Source organism: Artemia franciscana, chromosome 7 (genome assembly GCF_032884065.1).
Source record: "Artemia franciscana chromosome 7, ASM3288406v1, whole genome shotgun sequence".
Lineage (NCBI taxonomy): Eukaryota > Metazoa > Arthropoda > Branchiopoda > Anostraca > Artemiidae > Artemia > Artemia franciscana.
The window spans coordinates 30,948,202-30,969,990 of NC_088869.1; the positions used below are offsets into that span (position 1 = coordinate 30,948,202).

At 35.5% G+C, this 21,789-nt stretch overlaps 1 protein-coding gene across 1 annotated transcript in view; it reads left to right on the forward strand.

Annotated features, from left to right (window-relative positions):
- The window catches only part of LOC136029666 (glutamate receptor 1-like), a 155,664-nt gene that overhangs the window by 96,873 nt on the left and 37,002 nt on the right, over positions 1 to 21,789 (forward strand). Inside the window, exons 8-9 of the mRNA XM_065708170.1 lie at positions 9,601 to 9,813; positions 17,370 to 17,477. Coding sequence (XP_065564242.1) covers positions 9,601 to 9,813; positions 17,370 to 17,477 — 321 coding nt within the window. The remainder of the gene's footprint in view (positions 1 to 9,600; positions 9,814 to 17,369; positions 17,478 to 21,789) is intronic.

The window sequence follows — 21,789 nt, forward strand, 5'->3', positions numbered from 1 at the left end:
TGGTTCTCAATTTTTCAATCACCAAAGCAACAGATCTCATAGCCTGTTGTTTTCACGCATGGATTTTTGTCGAAGTGAGAAAGACTATTGCATTAGGTGCCTCAGTAACTGCGTTTCACAAAACAAATTGGATGGAGTGAATGCTAATTTTATGTCCACCTTAATATCGGTTAAAAATATTGGAATTAATTAAATAGTTCATGATTCATTTGCCCACCAAATGCAATTCACTAGCTCTTGCCTCTCTAAGTGCACTCGTAGTCCCTGTGTTCATCATATATTCATGTTCATTGGCTGGTAACCTCATTGTTTTTATAGGACTTTGGAGCCATCAACATGAACTGTGCGTAGATCGTATTGTTTGATAGATAATTGCTAGTGCTTACCAGTATTTAATTTATGTAGAAACTGATTGGCCTAAGAAAAGTGCACAAGAAACAATTTTCATAGGATAATCTTTCAGCAAGAGTTGGCATTTAATTGATATATATATATATATATATATATATATATATATATATATATATATATATATATATATATATATATATATATATATATATATATATATATATATATCTATATATATAAAAATAAGTTGTCTGTCTGTGTGTCTGTCAGGTGACGTCATGTTTCTATGTCGACTGACGTCATGAAGTTAGTTGTCGTCATTTTTGCTATGACGGTGACGTCATTAAAGATATTTAAGACATATATTTTCATGTAGAAATCTATTAATCTTTAAGTTTAAAATGACTGATGAACTTACAATGGCAAAAGCCGATGAAGATGCTCACAGAGTCTATGCCAAAAAAACTTGCTGCTGATAGAGAAAGTCAGAAAAGAAAGCGTGCCGAGGAATCAAAAGAACAGCAAGGAAACAGGCTTGATGCTGATAGAGAAAGAAAGAACAGAAAGCGTGCCGAGGAGCTACCAGAGCAACGCGAAAGCAGACTTGCTGCTAAAAGAGAAAGTGAAAAAAGAAGGCGTGCCGAGGAATCACAAAAACAGCAAGAAATCAGGCTTGCTGCTGATAGAGAAAGTAAGAAAAGAAAGCGTGTCGAGGAATCACAAGAACAGCAAGAAATCAGGCTTGCTGCTGATAGAGAAAGTAAGAAAAGAAAGCGTGCCGAGGAATCAGAGCAACCTGAAAGTTATCGCCTGGCATTCAGGTACAGCCCAGTCGATGATTATAGCTTGAATAGATGTGTTCAAATCGAGACAATGTCTAAAATTTGTCCCTATTGCAAGGCTTTTAAATTCAATGGTGAAACAATGGGAATGTGTTGCGCCTCAGGAAAAGTTAAACTTCCTCTATTGGCTGCACCACCAGAGCCATTGAAGACTTTCCTTACTGGAACTACGTCAGAATCTAAGCGTTTTTTGTCACAAATCAGAAAATACAACTCATGCTCCCAAATGACGTCGTTTGGAGCCCAAATCGAAAATCCAGATCAATTTATGTCTACTTTCAAAGTAAAAGGGCAAATTTATCATAGAGCAGGGTCCCTTCTACCATTCTCAGGCGAGAATCATAAATTTTTACAATTGTACTTCATCAGTGATAGAAATTCTGAATTGAATGCACTTTGGCAGCACATTAATATTGCTTGCGGGAGATTTCAGGCAAACATTACCTATAATACCTAGATCAACTCCTGCAGACGAAATGAATGCTTGCCTGAAAAATTCTAATTTATGGGCACACGTAAAAATATTAAAATTAACTACAAATATGCGTGTCCGATTGCAAAACGATGACTCTGGTCAAACATTTTCAGATCAATTGCTGGCAATTGGAAACGGAAAGCTCCCAGTAGACTCAATTTCAGGACGTATACAACTACCTGCTGATTTCTGTAATTTAGTGACGTCCAAAAATGAATTGATTGAAAAAGTATTTCCGAATATTCTAAAAAATTATAAAAATAATAAATGGCTAAGTGAAAGAGCGATTCTCGCACCCAAAAATATAGACGTCCACGAAATCAACAATATTGTTTTGACCAAGATTCGAGACCAGGCAGTCCTTTACAAGTCAGTCGACACAGTTTTGGAACCAAATGAAGCGGTTAATTATCCATCTGAATTTTTAAATTCCATAGATCTTTCAGGGTTTCCACCACACGTGCTACAACTAAAAATAGGCGTACCAATAATACTTTTCAGAAATATCAACCCACCAAAGCTTTGCAATGGCACGCGACTTGCCGTAAAAAAAAACAATGGAAAACCTAATAGAGGCCACAATCTTGACAGGGCCTTTTGAGGGTGAGGCTGTTCTTATTCCTCGCATTCCCATGATTCCAACGGATCTGCCTTTTCAATTTAAAAGATTGTAATTCCCAATTCGATTAGCATTTGCAATCACCATTAACAAAGCTCAAGGTCAATCATTAGAAAAATGTGGTATAGATCTTAATATGTTTTTCCTATGGACAATTGTACGTTGCATGCTCGAGGGTCGGTAAACCTGACAATCTATTTATATGCAGCGACAATTGGACAGCGAAGAATGTTGTATATTCGCAAGTTTTACGCAGTTAATTTGTATTGTATCTATCTATCTATCTATCTATATAAAAACGAGTAGTATGTATGCATGTTTGTTTGTTTGTAAAATGGGAAATTGTAGGTCAATGGGAAAATGTAAAATGGGTTTGACAATGGGAAAGCCAAGAATGTTGTATATTTGCAATTTTTACTTAGTTTAACTCCTGCAGACGAAATGAATGCAGACGAATGAACGAAATGACACAACTACAATGGCGCGTAACGACTTACGCGCGCGTGGGGGCTTGGGGGGGCGCGAAGCGCCCCACCAACTAGGTGTTGGGGTGGCGTGAAGCGCCACCCCAACAACTAGTATATATATATACTAGCTGATATATATATACTAGCTGTTGGGGTGGCGCTTCGCGCCACCCCAACACCTAGTTGGTGGGGCGCTTCGAGCCCCCCCAAGCCCCCCCGCGCGCGTAAGTCGTTACGTGCCATATTTGTTACGCGCCATTGTAGTTGTGTCCCTGTGTCCCACCTGTGAATATAGATAGATTTATATATGTGTTTCAAACTACGTAAAAATTGCGAATATACAACATTTTTGGCTTTCCCACTACTGGGAGCTTTCCGTTTCCAATTGCCAGCAATTGATCTGAAAATGTTTGACCAGAGTCATCGTTTTGCAATCGGACACGCATATTTGTAGTTAATTTTAATATTTTTACGTGTGCCCATAAATTAGAATTTTTCAGGCAAGCATTCATTTCGTCTGCAGGAGTTAAACTACGTAAAAATTGCGAATATACAACATTCTTGGCTTTCCCATTGTCTGTGCATATGCAAAGCCGTATGCACTAATAATGACGTCATATGCAAACGCTCTTTTTACAAACAAACAAACATGCATACACACAACTCGTTTTTATATAGATAGATAGATAGGTAGATACAATACAAATTAACTGCGTAAAACTTGCGAATATACAACATTTTTCGCTGTCCAATTGTCGCTGCATATAAATAGATTGTCAGGTTTACCGACCCTCGAACATGCAACACACAATTGTCCATGGGAAAAACAATCAGTATTAAGATCTATACCACATTTTTCTAATGATTGACCTTGAGCTTTGTTAATGGTGATTGCAAATGCTAATCGAATTGGGAATTGCAATCTTTTAAATTGAAAAGGCAGATCCGTTGGAATCATGGGAATGCGAGGAATAAGAACAGCCTCACCCTCAAAAGGCCCTGTCAAGATTGTGGCCTCTATTAGGTTTTCCATTGTTTTTTTTACGGCAAGTCGCGTGCCATTGCAAAGCTTTGGTGGGTTGATATTTCTTAAAAGTATTATTGGTACGCCTATTTTTAGTTGTAGCACGTGTGGTGGAAACCCTGAAAGATCTATGGAATTTAAAAATTCAGATGGATAATTAACCGCTTCATTTGGTTCCAAAACTGTGTCGACTGACTTGTAAAGGACTGCCTGGTCTCGAATCTTGGTCAAAACAATATTGTTGATTTCGTGGACGTCTATATTTTTGGGTGCGAGAATCGCTCTTTTACTTAGCCATTTATTATTTTTATAATTTTTTAGAATATTCGGAAATACTTTTTCAATCACTTAATTTTTGGACGTCACTAAATTACAGAAATCAGCAGGTAGTTGTATACGTCCTGAAATTGAGTCTATCGTATCATAAATGTCTTTTTGTTCCGACGTTAACTTGGAAATGTTATTTTGTACATTCGACAATAGATCATTCGTACTGTAACTTTTTTCACGATCCAATTCTACACATGTCGAAACAGCAGCGATACGGTTAGGTGAAGGCATTCCCAAATCCTGAAGAGGTTTGTTTGCCATACATACGCACAAATCTTCTATAATAACTAAAGTGTAGTTATAAATTTCTGATGTAAAATCAAAAGTCATATCTGACGTCTCTAACTGTTTTCGATGGAGTATATCTTCGGACATTTTTGACTTATATTTTTCCCATAACTCTGTAGGAGCTGATGGAGAGCAAGTTGTTAAAATGATGCCAAACAATGCACGAATTTGACTTGGGGTTGACGTTTCACACTAATGGGGAATATGGAACAACCCACTGGTTATCTACTTCGATGGTGGTACCGTTGCCATTGTAGGTTCTTCAGTCATTTTACAATTAGAAATTTCTCTTTCAACGGTCTTCTTACAATTAAAAATTTGTCTTTGAACGATATTCTTAAATACCTGTGTCCTGGTCGTCATTTATATTCCCTGTGTCCCGGCCGTCATTTGTGTCCCGGTATCCCAGTCTGTAATTTCTCTTTGAGTGTCCCGGTCGTTATTTATATTCCCTCTGTCCCGGTCGTCATTTGTGTCCCGGTCTGTAATTTCTCTTTGGGTGTTTTTTCTTTTTAGTATTTTTTAGTTTTTTACATTTTTTCTTTTTTCAGTTTTCTTTTTCTTCTTTATTTTTCAGCTTCACTATGAAATACATATCGCCGAAACTTTGTTTTTTTAACTAAAATCTGGTAGGCATTGATGACCTTATCCGAGTCAAAATCCCAAACCCAATCATCATCGCTATCATTTTCAGTTTTGATATGTTTTGACTCTCGCTGTCCAGGTGGATCTTCATCTAACTGCGCGGTTTTGCGTTCTTTAGCCTCAAGCCTGTTTCCTTGCTGTTCTTTTGATTCCTCGGCACGCTTTTTTTTCTGACTTTCTCTATCAGCAGCAAGTTTTTTGGCATAGACTCTTTGAACATCTTCATCGGCTTTTGCCATTGTAAGTTCATCAGTCATTTTAAACTTAAACATTAATAGATTTCTACGTGAACATATATGTCTTAAATATCTTTAATGACGTCACCGTCATAGCAAAAATGACGACAACTAACTTCATGACGTCAGCTGACACAGAAACATGACGTCACCTGATCCTCAGACAGACACACAGACAGACAACTTATTATTATCATATACTATTATATACTATACAACTTATATTATCATAGACTATTTCTATGATGACAAGAGTGATGTCTTTCGTTTCTGTCTAGAAACTGATGAGCGATGAGGTGTATTTCGACCTTTATAAACCTTTCCTGCTTTGTGGAGATTAGTAGTAGTATTAGTAGACAGGTTTAATAGCAAAATTTCAGCGATTTCATAGGAATTCCATTCGCTCACCAGGGGATCGTGCAGTAGATCTGAAATATTCCGAAGCACTTTCTTTAAAATCTTTGCCACAGCCTCAGTGAGTAGTAAAGTGGTTGCAAAATCCATGGAGGCTGGCGCACTGGATTTTTAGACAAGGGTATTGCAGAGCAAAATAACTGAGCAAACCAAATGCCAAGTCCGTAGTCTGATATGAGTGACCTTTGTAATAGTCCATTCCATGACTAAATTGTTATAGTTTAAGAGGATAACATGGCAATCAATGTCAGGACAAACGAATGTAATTTTTCTATTACTTATCTTGAATGGATCGAAAATAACATATGATCACGGCCAACCTTTTTTTTTGCTATACATATAGATAGATACCCTTCTTGTGTTTTCTATTATTAACATGCTTGTACAATATTTTACTATTATACCATTTGGCTGCATCTTACAGCTCTTCAACAATGTTATCCTTGGCCTTCACTTCACACTTCCTTAAGGCCTAGCAGACGTCCAAGCATTTTACTTCCTGGTCAATTCTTTTTCAGAGGCAGCAACTCGGTCAAAGACAAAGTTGTCAGTTTTCTTCGTCCTTTCAACTAACTAAACATGAGAAGGTTGAACTTAAGGGGTTTCTCACTCAAAATTACGATTAGGCGTAGGTTATCCTTAGAAGTTCTTCTTGTAATTATGTATACAGTATAATTTTTTTATATATTCATTAACCGGCAGTTTGGTGACTGCACGCTACTTATTCTCCAGACTCTGTTTAAACCGATTACAACTTACTAACATTTCACTGAATCGCTCAAGAACAATCCGAGTGGTTAATCCCTTGGTCTAATTTATGCATTCTCATGCTTTCTGATTACCCCTGCATCTAGTATTTTGAGGGAAATTTTTTTTCTTCGGAACACTTATATGTAAACTATTTTAAGGGACTGCAGCCAGCAAGTATATATTATAGAAATAACTTTCTGATTGCTGAATGGAATATTTTTTGCTCTATTTTCTTATACCCACAACAACAGTGTCAGGTGTAGCAATCTAGAATGCAAACCCGAAAAAGGTTTTATAATTATTTTGGAATTATAAAAAAAATAATTATCGGCTTTAAGATTTGATTAGATCAAAATATTAACCAGATTTTGTTTATATCTATTAAAATAAAAACCGCCGAAGTCACTAATTCAGGAACGTCAGGCAAACTCCAAATTTTTAACATGGGAGGCATAGGAGAGTCCTTGAAAGCCCTTCCTGCCTTAATTCATATTTTCGTGCTTTCTGCACTTTCTCGACTTCCATCCTCTTATTTCAATATGATCTATCATCTAAATAATTATTGTACCATCTTAGTCTCATTTATTTTATACGAATAAAAAAAGGTGAAATGACGACACTGCCCCAATTTTAATTTTCATTATTTTTCTTTTCTTTCCATTTTCTCTATTATTGATTTCGGCTGTTATTTAAAAAATAAAAATAAAATAATCTTATTTCCACTTACTTAACTAGCAACGCTATTCTAACTCATAAAACACTCCCTCCACTCAGAAACTAAAAACTCTCTTTCTCACTCCTTTTTTCCCACACACATATTTACATTTACAAAACAAAATCACAAAAATATTTTCTCCACTGCTCACTTGAATTTAATAATACAATTTTTCTTTCAATTTAACTATTAAAATAATCCAAACTAAGGAAATGGTACATGTTTCAATAATATAACATAAAGAATTCTTCGTTTTTACCTCTTGCTGCAAATTAATCCCCTGTAAATATTTTTTCCAAATCAAAAAGTACCGAGCCTTTAAGAAACTGAAATTCTGCTAAGAAATCGAGTGCTCATCTGTGGATTCTAATTTTTGTCATTTCATTTAGCATCATGCTTTTCTGATGAAAAACTAGCATGAAACGTTTTATTTCTATCAGTAGGAACTTTTCAATATATCGACAACGTCCCATTGCCCATAACTGACTATGGAAAACTACATTGTAGCTTAATCTACTTTGACAACTGACAAAACATTTAAGATTGCAAGAATTATATTAAAAACCAAATCATCCAGTGATTGCTTTTCTATTGATACTTTGGAAAGAGTTCAAGAATATATTTTTCTTTTTAGATGCCATAAAACTGTTTCTGCTCTTTCAGTACTTGGTCTTTCACTCTTCTTATTTATTACCAATAAAGAGTTACGTATTGCAGTTTATGGTTTCCGGTCATCCTTCAGTATTTTCTGCCAAAATCTAACCCTTTTTTTGGAAATCTTAGGTGCTGAAAGAAACCCACAAATGTGTTAAGTTAGGTTAGACTGAATCAAGGTTGAGAAGTGCAAGGTAGAAGTAGCAATGAGAGATAACTTTTTACTTCATCAGTATCAAAACATCCCAAAGAATAGTTCTTAATAAGTAAGAGCTTAAATTAATTAAATCTTAAATTAAGAGCTCTTAGCTCTTAATAGCTCTTAATTTAAAAATTAAAAACCAGTGTTTTCTTGAAACAAGTAGCATTAAAATGACCACTTTGTGTGGATAAATTGTCTTCTCATGAATACCCACAACCCACATAGTTAGTCAATCACCCTTGATTCGGGCGCCCAATCTCTGTCACATCATCCTTCTGCCATATTTTACATTTGATTTGGTAATTTCGGAGCGCGAGAAATTGAGAAAATAGTTAATGCACGTTTTATGAAAAGAAGTTTATTTTCTGAAGAAAAGCTTGTTTTTTTTTAGCAAGCTGAAAATATATTCCGAGAATTTGAAATAAACGAAGAATTGATTTTTTCTAAGTCACCAAGTGTTTGATTTTCGTTGAGGAATAAACTGGAAACCGAATCAAAAGAAAGGCAATATAGAAAACAAACAAATCGGTATATATTTTGGCCCCAGATTCATGGTCCTTGTAAGCATGATCTAGTATATTAAACATGCACATATGGAACTTTATGTAAACCCTAGTGAAGCTTCAGCGCCAAGAGTGGAGGGTTGAGTGTCGCAGGCCCTCTCCTATTATATTGATTTGTTTCTGTATGTTTTATGGTGCACTTAAATTTTACTTAAACTTTATGTAGTTAATAAGAAGTAAAATGAAAAAGAACAAAAATTGTTGACCTAATGGATGAAAGAATAAAAATTCAAGTCGAACATTTATTTTATCAATCCATCGAATCTTGTCTTCCATATCAATTTAGGTATTTTTAATATCAGGTACGAAAATGAATTTAGCTTTAATATTGTCATATATTTATCAATGGCTTGTCATGTTCTTTCAAGCGTACAGAAAATCAACTAGTTAAATAGAACTTTCAAAGTAAGTAATCTATTTTTTTTTCAACGGAGTATAAGCGAAAGTCTTACCTTTAGGGTAGTATTGAGAGGGCAAAGAGCCCAAAACAAAAAGAATGGACCAAGCGATAAAGCTTAGCTTATAATCAAAACAAATTACTACGAACATATGTTATTCTGCCATCTTCTTTCCTTCCTTATACGCCCCATTTTAAGTACCCCCTATCCCTCTCCAAAGGGTCGACTTTGGTTTACGCTCAACCAAAAATGAAGCGGATGAGTAAAATTTATTAACAGTTAGTTTGGATTTATTAAAGGAATATCAGACTATTCCACAAGCAAACTTAAATTTTAAACAATTGTTCAATTTTAAGACAGGCACAAGTGGCACTCTTGGTTTCAGAGGGACTTAGTCACCGCACTTACTTTGGCTAATTTATGTTCGTTTAATTTTAACTGCGATAATTCCGTAAAATTTTTTCCTGCCTATGATTCCATTTCTTCGTCTATAGTGATTGTTTATTCGCAATTAAGACGATTCATCTCTTCGCTGGTTTCTGAGGTGAAAGAAAACAAAATAAATTAGTATATTTATTTAGTTTTATTTGAGATAAAGAATTTATTCTCCTTTGTAATTTCTTCCAGGCACAAGCTGCTTTGGTGTTTGATGTCGTTTCGGTTCTTGCCGAAGGACTGTCAAAATTAGTCCGTAAGAAAAATGAAGGATTGAGGCCTTTGAGGCGACTTGATTACATAGGCATTAATGCAACGAAACCAGGAATAGAATGTACACTTAACGGTCGAGATCACGTTACCCCTTTTGAATATGGAGAGAAGATTTCAAAATCTGTACGCAAGGTAATATGCGCTTGAAAACTTTAATGAGTTTGAAGAATTGTGTTTACCTGCCAGCAATGCAGGTCAATAGAGGAATTAATCTTATTATTAACTTGTTTTACCCTCGGTCAGCCCAAACTGCTACAGCGACAGTCGGCTGACCTCTCAAGCAATGTTATCTGAAAATACTGCTCTGCCTCCGCTTCTTTCCCAGCGATAAAACACTATAACTATCAAACCCTCGAAACTTATAAAGCACTGATATGTTACAAGAAAAATGTTGTCTTCAAGGAAAAAGTTGCTATAGTCTTTTACGACGGTTTATAAATACGTTGTTTCTGCTTAAAATTGACTTCATTCTATATTTCCTAGGCCTTATCATGGTTGCCCTCGTAGTGTATAACAACTTAGTACATAACAAACTCTAGCCTATAGCAACGGAAAATTTAAAAAGGTGTTTTGAAAAAAAAAACCTATCAATGAAGGAAAAAAATGTCATTTGCAGCTGATTCAAGAACGACAACTGCAATGAAAATAATGGTAAATTCCATAACCAAAACACAATGTAGGAGAAATATTAGTAGCCATCTCCCAACAAGAAAAATCACTTTTAGCCTGGGTGAATTATAGAGAGAATTTTAGAGCCTCATTTGAAAGTTAATTGATATAACTAGTGCCTTTGGTAAGAAACAGAAGATAATGTTAAACTCATATGCAGCGCAACAGCACTGCCTAAATACAGAACAATGTTGCTGCAATGTATTATTCATTTTTATTTTTTTTTTTTTTTGGTTCTAGACCAGGGCACTTCGTATAAAAGTAGTTGTCGCAATAACTTCGAAAAGGGTTCATTCGACTGGAAATTGTAAGGGCTAGTGCTCTCTTTAATAGTAGAAAATAACTGGACGGCAACCAACCCCCTCCCACGCTCATCAGCTCCCCAAATACATCCAGTGAAAATTTTGAGATAGTCATTTTGTTCAGCGTAGTTGAAAGGTCCGGAAATTATGTATTTAAGGATGATTCCACTCCACATCCTTCAGAAAATGTTGTGTAAGTTATTCCCCTGTCGACCTTGTCGGCGTGTCCACACGTCCTATTAGTTACATACCTTCTCTCAATAATGGTTAAATCGCATGGTGATACGTAACACCATCGTGGGAGGATTCTTTATAGGAGGACAACTGCGGCAGGGCGTAAGATCTAGATCTATGGACAGCGGCCTCTGCAAAGGGGTGCCTCAACTTTTTCAGGGTACTTGCAAGACTGGGACCCTGCAGTCAACTCCATTCCCACTTGAGGAGTGGCGCTCTCCGAGGAAATTATAACCTAGTAAATGACACAGCATTCGCACGGGATTCCAATTAATGCATGATTATTCTGGACTTGGTCTGTTTTGACGTGTGTTTTTGGACTGAAAAACCTCTTCCTAGATATTTTATCTACTATTGGCTGCCTCTCCTTAGTAGAATAACATTTGTAAGCATGAATATATAATGAGTCGGAGGAAATAGGCTTAGGACTGTCTCTGCACGGTTTCGATTCTTGTTGATAGAAGAGCATTGCCAAGTGCTGAAAACCATATTGTGACCAAGATAGGGGCTCAGAATTGCACAAAGCCCCCATTTATACTGGAGGTCCAAGGGAATTGTTGCTGTGTGGTTCTAAGCCGGCTTAAGCGCTTCAGTATGGACTTGAGAAGATATGTTGATCTCCGTCCTGTATTGGTATCTTGTATCATTGCTTTTCCTGAGGCCAAAATAATTTTAACAATTTTAAGAACATAGAAATTGGAACTTGAAATGTTACGACGTTAAAAAATGACTATCGTATCGACATTTTGACAGACGGATTCAGACGATTTGGACTGGACTTATGAAGAGTTTCAAAAGCTCATATCCCAGGGGTAGGAAGCATGAAATTAGGTGATATAGAATTTGTTTACTTAGGCAGGAAGGATGGGGTACACAGACAGGGAGTAGGGCTCATGATGAATAAGGAAGCTGCTAAGCCTTGTTAAGGCTGGGAAGGTATTAATAATAGAATACTAATTACTCATTTTATGACTAAAAAGTTCAGGTTCCAGCTATAGTAGTTTATGCCCCTGTTGAATTGACTGACTAAGACACTAGTCACTCAGATGAATTTTACGTACAGTTACAGGAGCAAATAGACAGGGTCCTTGGTAGAATACGGTGTTTTACTGGGGAATTTTAACGCTCAGACTGGTAGAAATAGGGACAGATGGTATCCTAACCTAGGTAGATTTGGTGTAGGAGAAGAAAACAGTAAATGCTACAGACTTTTGCAATTTTCTAGGTATAACAATCTAATTATAACCAATACTGTGTTTGGCCGTAAGATGACCCATAAGTTGATATGGTATTCACGTAATGGTAAGACAGCAAACCTTATTGATTATGTTATAGTAAATCGAAGACTAGCAGGATCAATATAAGATACTGAGGTATATAGGAGTACTGTTATTCATGTTAAAAGTAAAGATCACCATCTAGTAGCGCCTAGGGTTAATTTAAAGCTGAAATTTGGAAGTGTAAATATCTCCCGGAAAGTTACGATGCTGGTAGACTCCAGTATGAGAATTTGAGAAAAAATTTCCAGGAACAGTTGAATACTAAGCTTGAGAGTTTAAAATTTGACAATGTAGAATATAGTTGGAATAGTTCTAGAAAAACAATATGTGAAGTTGCTGATGGTGTCTAACGGAAGAAAGTTAAGACTGCAGCTGAAAATATTAGTGAAAAAGCTTTATGTTTAATAGAGAGGAGAAGGGGTTGGTACAAGAATTATCTGAGTGATAGATTATATGAAAACAAAAGGAATGTAAAGAAAGTGGAGAAAGCATTAAAATATGAACAAATGATATGTGAAGTGGAGGCCATGGATAAATTGCCGAGGATCTGGAAGATGCAGCTAGACGGCATAATAGTAAAATATTGTACCGGCATGTTAATAAATTGAGAGAGCAGTCAATCCGGACTTGTCCCGGTTAAAGATAGGAACGGGGCCACAATTCGTGATAAGGAAAGAGTTAAAGGGAGATGGAAAAGGTATAGAGGAAATTGAAAAAGTTAGTGATACCTTGGACGTGAAGGAAGATTTGTTTTGTGAGGAAGAATTAGCCTCAGTAAAAAAACTAAAAAATAATTAGGCTCCAGGTGCTGATAGTGTGGTAAAAGATTTTCTTAAATATGGTGGCTCTGAGGATAGAAATAAGTTACTAAAGAGTATGAATGTGATTTTTGTTAAAAGGGAAGTGCCTAACGATCTTAGGAAAACCTTAATTAAACCACTGTATAAGAAAGGTGATAAGATTGATTGTCGTAACTATCAAGGCATTATTCTGGTCTCAATAGGTAGCAAATTACATAGTAATATGATAATTTTAGACAGAGAGATGCTGTAGACAAAGTTTCAAGAGAAGAACGGTTTGGTTTTAGAAAGGGTAGAGAATGTGTTGACCAAATTTTCACTCTTAGATTAATAATTGAAAAGTTCCTTAGTTTCCGAACACCTTTGGTCCTCAGTTTTATGGATTATTAGTAAACGTTGGATAATGTTCATAGGAGAGCTTTGGCAAATCCTTGTTTGGTACACCAGTCAAATACGTTAAAGTGATTAGTATTATGTTCGAGAATAACACTGGTCTGGTTAAGGTAGGAAATGAGGTTGGAAACTAGTTTTGTATTAAATCAGGAGTTAAGTAGGGTTGTGTTCTATCCCCATTAATATGGATCATTTTGATGGACTTAGTCTTAAGGAGCACAAGAAAGGCAATGGGACACTAAGGAATCAAATGGGGAGTAAAAACTCTCCAGGACTTAGAATATGTTGATGATTCAAGCATCCTAGATGAAAGTATAAGCAAAATGAATGAACTCTTAGAAGTTTTGCGAATTCGGGGTGCTAGAATAGGTTTGAAAGTTAATGTTATAAAGATTAAGTCATTAAGGCTAGGAATAAGTGAAAATAAAAAGGTGGCGCTGGATAATGAAAAGATTAATCAGGTCGGCAGCTTCACTTGCCTCGACAATATTATTAGTAAGGACGGTGGGAGCAGTGAAGATGTTAAAATTAGAATCGCCAAGGCTCGATGTGTTTTTTCACAGGTGAAAAAAAGGTTGGAAGAATACAAAGATAAGTCTGCAAACAAAGATTAGAATATTGGAAAGTACAATGATGACAGTGGCCAAATATGACTCTGAAGCATTGGGGCTGCGAAAAGTGGATGAAGATTTACTAGATGTTTTCCATAGAAATTGCTTACAGATTTTTCTGGGTAAAACCAAACAAAAACAAATTTTAATATTTAGATAATCTTTTGTATTTTTGGAACGAGTGGTTTAGATAAGCAAATCCTTTTAGCTACGCCTCTAATGAACGATTCTTTTACTGATCTTCCAAACTAGAACAGCATCAATTCTTTTCCACGGTGAATTTCTATTTGTGGCTTAAGAGGTAAAGAATACCTATAAAACTTAGTAAATTTAACTTCAATTCTCGCTAAAATCCTTTTTCAAAAATTTGAAAATTCATAATCGTTTTAGAATAGTTTTCTTCAATCCTGACTGGTAGTGTCATCTACAAAGCCTGACCAAAAGCTCTAAACATAAATTTTACACAGCCACACTCAAGCTTGACGACGTATTGGTGAAAGTATCATTGTCGATGAAATCTTTTTTTAAAAGTCTTTTTTTAAATATCTTTTTTTTTTCAATATCAGCCTTGATTTAAAATTGAAAACCAATGTTTATTTGGCAGTTTATTTAAGAATTAGTAATGTCTAGTTTTTCAAAACATCTTCGATTACATTTCAAAATTGTTAATTATTAAATAAAATTCTAATATTTCAACACAGTTATTCTTTGATCATTATTCTTCAAACTAATAGTAGAAAACTGGTTTATTCATTTATTGCGTCAAGAAAGATACAAAAATATTAAATTTCTTATGAGAAAGTATATAACTCATATGTTTCCTGTCTATTTGGCTTTAGAAGTGGAATAATTCCCAAAATAGAGACGGAAATTAGGACTACCAGAAAGCACTCTCGACAAGAGTTTTGGCATTTCTCTCAAGCTTTTTCATTAAGTTTAAAGAATGGGAAATCCCATTTTACTTAGGAATATTAGGATGGGTGTACGACTGTCCCTCATGGTTTTTCTGAGGCTGCATTAGAAAATATTGAAGACCAGAGACAGCATTCGTGAAAAGACCCTCTTTCATCTGTGAATCTAAATTTCAATCATGATAGTAAGGTTGAATTTAAAGCTTGTTTAATTAGTCATGAATTTGAATGCTAAATAACATGTCATTGTTTTGTTCTGTGACCCTTTTAAAAGTCTCGAAAAGAGGCTTTATATTGATTAGAAGGTGAGAACGAGGGATATAATAATGAGTAGAAAATTTTCAACACTGAATGCTCTAAACTAAATAAAAAAGTAAGAAGAGGCTGTCAAAGAGTGAGGAAGCTACTATCCAAAATCTGAGGACATACAGAGGATTTAGTTAAAAAGAAGGTTTGCCACCTTTTTTTTACCCAAAAGAGACGAATTCCGTGATAAAACAAAAAGTTTTCTTCTAGATTAGTTCAATGAAAAACTGAATTTACCCATACTTCATTCCCAACACAATACAGCAAGGAAAAAGCAATCAACGTTTATAAGAAAATTTGTTTTTGAAAAACAACCATTTGTCTTTTGTCCTGAAATAATGTGCAAGTAAATGTTATTTATTGTCCAGATTATAAAAGTTTTACTCTTAAAATGCCTTGAAAATGTTAAAAAACCAACATAAGTAAACCTACGAATTTAGATTAATAAAAAAAACGCAATTTTACTTTTCAAAAGCTAAACGATTAGCTTTTGGTTTTTGTAATCTCTTGCCTATACGGCCAGACGTGTATAATTCAATTTATTTCAGTTGATGTCCCATTGTCTGTACTAAAATCCGAAACTTCTCTTATTTCTAAACTTCTCTTGAGTCCCTTTTTGCAGTGATGATTTTGTTCACTTGTTGTTCTCCTTTTCCGTCTTTATTATGTTAACTTATTTAATATTTAATTATTTAATACTATAAAATCTAACTTTAATTCAGCAATATGCAACAAAAAACGAAAGGGTAAAACGAAAAATAAAACAAATACAGTGGATATTGCAGCCCCAAAAACTGAGCTTACAGGAAGCTTAATCAATACAGAAACACTACAAAACCGGAAAAAAATTTAATATAAAATAATTCTATACATCAATACATAACAAAAGAGTGGCAAAAACTTACGAGACAAAAAAAAAAATACAAAAATCAAAACCTGGAAATTTTTATTGAAGCTAGACCGTAAATGTTGGTCTAAATTACATGCCGTTTCTTTTTTATGGTTAAGAAAATATAAGTTTTTTTTTCGATGTAATTGATTAGTAGGGTCTAGTTATTGATGTGCTATAAAAATAGCGTAAACTATTAAGATAGATCGAAGTAACAGTTGCCTTTCCGAAATCAACTGCTAATGGCATTTTTTCTCATATTTTTGATAAAAAGTACATTTTTTTTGGTAGTTCAGCTATTATTGACAATGCGGTTTGTATTATACTCATGGGCAAAGGTCGGAGCTTCATTAGGGCTGATTCTGCACTGCAGTGACGCTTAGCTAATTTTTACGCTGTGTTAGGCTTTAGCTCATGGTTCTACTAAATGAGTTTTGACTAGTTTTTTTACTGATTCTTTATTGAACTTTTACTGAGCTTGGCTTTATTCATGCGAAGTCACTTCGTGGGCTTAGAATTAGCTCATTTTTGCACTAGGATTGAAAATCCATGAATGATTCCAGTTTATACAGGATGTCACATCCCCTAACTCTCTGCTAAGAATATAGAAGTTCAGGGAGTAGGGGGCGCTGGAAACGCAAGAAACCCAATTCAATGGGGCTTTGATTTCTTGAATAATTCTGGTTCTTAAAGGATCATGCTGCCGACCTTTTCTACTAAAGGGTATATAAAAAAAAAAAGGCTGATTCTAAATTTTTTTTCTTCTCTCCTGGGGCTACGTGAGTCCGTATTCTCCCTCACTGTATGCTTAGTTTTGGGGTTTCTGGTAACTTCAAGTACAAATTCTGTCTAAAATTTTGTCTCAATGTTGCTGGTGACTACTAGAGTGCACTGGGACAAAAATGTCACAAGTTTTTAAACAAAATTAGAGGATAGAACCCTTTGATAAATAAATTTGTTCATTTTCCAAATTCTGGGGTTAGCTGTTGTGAGTCATGAATGATGGTCTACTTTTAACATATCTCGAGTTTGAATGTCCAATTCCGGATATGGTTACTACGCATAAATGCCATAAAAGTGCCGCGTGTAAATCCTCAGCTCAAGCGAGATTTCTTATTATGAACAGTTCTCCAGTTATTATGAACACATTCGAGAAAAAGTTCAGTCAGAGGTTCAATTGGGTTTAATCGGGTTTAATTAAAAAAAGGAAATAATTAAACTTAAAATACACTGCTCTGTGACAAAACTCACGTTGACACCCATTAAAAGAGACTTTTAGTTCTTTAATTTTAGGTTCAAATGGAAGGTTTAACCGGTAATATAGGTTTTGATGACCTTGGTCGAAGGGAGAATTATACATTGAGTATTATGGAAATGACAGTTGACAGTGACGTTGTTAAGGTGAGTTATTGTTTATTTTTATTCTGGAGTTATGCACTGCAACACTGGCTTTACTGCACAGTAAGCTGAGGTGCAACCCTACAATTTAGAATATGAGTTTATTCACTGCTCTGCTGCAGAAAGTCAAGTTCAGAAACCGCCATATGTAATTTAAACAGCTAATAAGAGTTCATACACCCTTTCACCGCGGACAATGTCATTACAACTCACTCCATTCTTCAGACCAATATTGCACGTTTTTGACTAGGAAGTAATCATTAAAATACAAATTTTTGCAATAAATCTCTGGAAGTTTTGCACAAGAAAGGTCATTAATCAATTTGTTCTTTGAATACTGTTAATATAGCTGTACGGCCTTTGTTGTGTGACTGGGATAGAAGTGGCAACCATTATCGGTATGCCCACTGTTTTTGAAAGCCAAGGTGTCTAGTAAATCATTCAATAGGTAATTCGGTAATACCACTCAAATTCGTTTTCTCCATGATTTTCTTTTCCAGTTGAACATATTTTTCGCTTTTACTCTTTTGGGCCGATCTCTAACCTCGATAAACTAAAATTAGTTACCCAAAGTAACTTAAAGAGATGACGATTTAGTCAACCAATGTAACAATTTATAGTAATAATAAAAGAACAAAGAACTAAACACGAATCTTGTTCAAAATATGGTCAAGATCTTGATGACTATAACCCTATAAAGAAAGCAAAGAGCTTGGCAAAAGAACAAAGTGATTTGTCTTAGATGGATGTAAAGAAATACTTAAAGAGCAAGTTCTTAAGCTGCACTTTAATCATAATATGGGGTTAATACCACAATTTTGGACTCTTGCGTCAATATCTTCTCTGACAAGTGCTTCCTGCATTTTCATATCTGACCAAGATGTCCTGTTACTTCGGATTCAAAAACTAGTTTTCTTAATTTATTCAATTTAATGTTAATTATTATAAGTCTTCATTCAGTCGTTGAACAGTTCAGATCTGTCTATTTTTTTAAAAGGATTAATCTTTGAACCAGTATTGAAACAGTTTGCTGGTAAAAGATTTTTATTCTGATTTAGCTAGACACTGAATTATTTCAGTAGTTACAAAATAGTGAGAACACTTTGACGTCTTATTAATTATTAATAATATTTATTCAGTATCTGCAACCGAGTGGAATATGTGACGTCACTGGATAAATTGAATTGACTGAGGTTTTTGTCCGCTACATTAATCGAACTTTTGGCATTCTTAAATTGAGGTAATTTCATACAAAATCCAAGCGTGGTATACCAGTTTGGCACTAATAAGGATTGTAGTGACACATAATGACATTCTTATTGGCAAGACCTGTGATAAGCAGAGCTTTGAATTTGTTCATTTTATTCCAACCAGTGTTTACAGAAGGCCAGAATCCAAGGGATAGCCATATCTCAAATAATGCCGAATCACGAATAATTGCGACACTCACCATGATGAATGTTCAGTTAGCAAGAATAGACCTAATTTCATCAGAAATAGCGGGAATATATGGGGGACTGGCACAGTTATCAACTAAGTTAGAGGAAGTTATCACTGAAGTTAAGGCAGAAAACATAAATACGCAGCAAGAAGTGAATTCTCTGAGAACAGAACTGAAAAAGACGCGACTTAAAATGATAAACATGGAGGCTGATTCGAAAAGAACAAACATGATTTGTACAACTTCGATCTGTCAAGACGAATATATACATTATTTGAATGTGTAGTCGCCACTTTTAGCCAGTTTGTTCTGAACACCTCGATATGTCTTAGCAACATAAAAGACGTTTTCCGTATTAAATGTAATAAAAATCCCCGCCCCGTTTTGGTTAAATTTACGAGCACTTTTTGCTGCAATTTTTTCTAAAATCAGGTCAACATTTTAGACACGCAAAAATTTGGATTACGCCTGACTACAGAGAACGAGAATTGTTTGCGAGAAGAGAAAGAAAATGAAATGTGCCCTTGAGGCAGCGAAATCAGCGGGAAAAGAGACTAAGTTGCGTGGTATGAAATTATTTGTAGAGAACAAGAGCTATGTATATGATTTTTCAACTGATGCGATAGAGGAGCGCACAGTACCTGGTGGTGAATATAGAAGGGGCGTTGCTAGTGTACACCAGATATCGGCTTCTGGAGGTTCAAATATAAATGTTGATAGATGGCGGAAGACCGAGAACGCATTCGCAGTTATCAGACTCAAGCGTCACATCTATGCAGTCATTCAGTAGCGCATTTAGTGATCATTTACAATTGTAAAATGTAATCAAGTGAATAAAACACGTTTTTCTGTTGTTGCGCCACAGGTATAAAGGGGCGCTCCAAAAGAGAGTAAATCGTGAAATTATTAGCCCAGATTATATATATTACGTGGAATACAACTCAAACACCTTTTCTTAAAGGTAGGGTCACAATAGATGAAAGGCAGATCGCACCTCGTAAGCTGTCTTTCCATGATCAAAGTGACCGACCGGAAGAATAGGGAGACCAGGGCCATGGTGTTGTACAGGAAAGAATAAGTACAGTGCATTGGAGCATTTATGGATAGAATGAAATGAAGATTAATAGTCTATTGGTATTGCAGTTCATGTTTGATATTGTAGCATTTAACTGAAACTTGGTTGGAAAATGAAATGCAGTTTGAAAGGTTTCGGTATTTCGGTGTCAATCGTAAGAAAATCTAGGAATGGACGAACTTATGTTGGAGCAGTAATTTTTGTGTCTGAGAACTAGGCATAAAGTCCAACGGCTGTAGAGTGTTTCTTGTAATTTGATATGGTTAAGATTTGAAGCTGATGGACAGTTTATTTTCTTGTGTAGTTAATATCCCTCAAGAGTCGAGCTGGAACAACGAGGAGAATACGTGGTGTATATTAGAGGATGAAAAATGTAAATTTTCTATTCAATTTCCTTCTAGCTCGTTTTTCTTATGGGGGACTTTATTTTTTATTTTGGGGTTACTTCAGAAGTTTTGATCTCACCTCATGTCTGTATGAATGAAGCTGCTTGGGAGGTTTGGGATGATTTTGCAATCCATCTCCCTCTACGGCAGGTAAGGACCATAGTAGGCGAAAGAATAATTGTGGTTGGAAAGTTTTGGATTTTTGTGGTACAGAAAATTTTGTTATTTTAAATGGAAGAGTCGGAAAGGATGGAGGTGTGGGAAATTTCGCTTGTTTTTCTATGGCTTCTTCAAGAATGATTACATTTGAATGATTATATTTTCGTGGATGCTCCTCTTTGGCGTCTCTGGGTAGATTTCAAGATGATGGCAGTGGTAGCTTCGGATCACTTGCCTGTTACGGCTACTTCTGAGTGGGTTAGTTCTAAGAAACTAGTGGCTAATAGTAATAGAAAGAAAAACGCAGGGAAAATGAGGATTTAGGGATTTGAAAGGCACTGAAAGTAACAAGAGAGAAAGAGAAAATTTTTCACGAGTATGATGACGAGTGAAGAAGTTCAGCAGGAATTCGAATGATGTTTGATTTTACTAGGTGATGGAAAAATAGAGGGGTCGTTATTAGTTAATGATGTTGTATATGAGGTAGGTTCAAAGTTAAATTGCAGATTTAAGAATGATATCAAGAATGAATATTTTCATGATGATTGCAAATGGAAACGCAAGGAATTTTTAGAGACACTGCAAAAAGTGAGGAATAGCATTGGTAAAGGTAAAAAAAAGGTAAAGGACACGGCTTTAGATTTTACAGTCCCTACCGGCGGTGCTGATCTCCGTTTCTTAGCCCTTCAGCCAGGAAGTGCAATGGTCAATAGGAGGAATAGAGTTTTATGATGGTATATAAGCAGTAGATTCTTGGCCTACATATTTAAAGGGGAGAGAAATGGGGTAATCAGGGACCAAGGAAGAACTAGTTTGAGTGTGGATCTGGTATGTGCAGTACGTAACGTAGTTGATATTCCAATGAAAGAGTGTGATTATGATTTGGTTGCTTCCATCCAGGTAAGTGAAGTTTAGGAGACAATGAAAGAAATGAGAGGCAGATCTGCTCCAGGTATAGATAGATACCAACCAGACTTTGGAAATTGGAACAGGTGTGGTAGCTGCCTGTTATAGCAGGGACGTTTTCCGGTATATTGAACAGTGCAGAATGTCCCTTGTCTTGGGCTACGTCTATTCTAGTGCCATCATTTAAAATGGGGAATAGATTAGACCGTGGGAATTATAGAGATATAAGCCTAAATAACGTACTTAGTAAGGTTTTTGCTAAGATATTATGTCATAGAATAGATAGTTGGATAAACCAAAAATGAATTTTATCAGATTCACAGGCAGGGTTCAGAAAAAATGAAATGT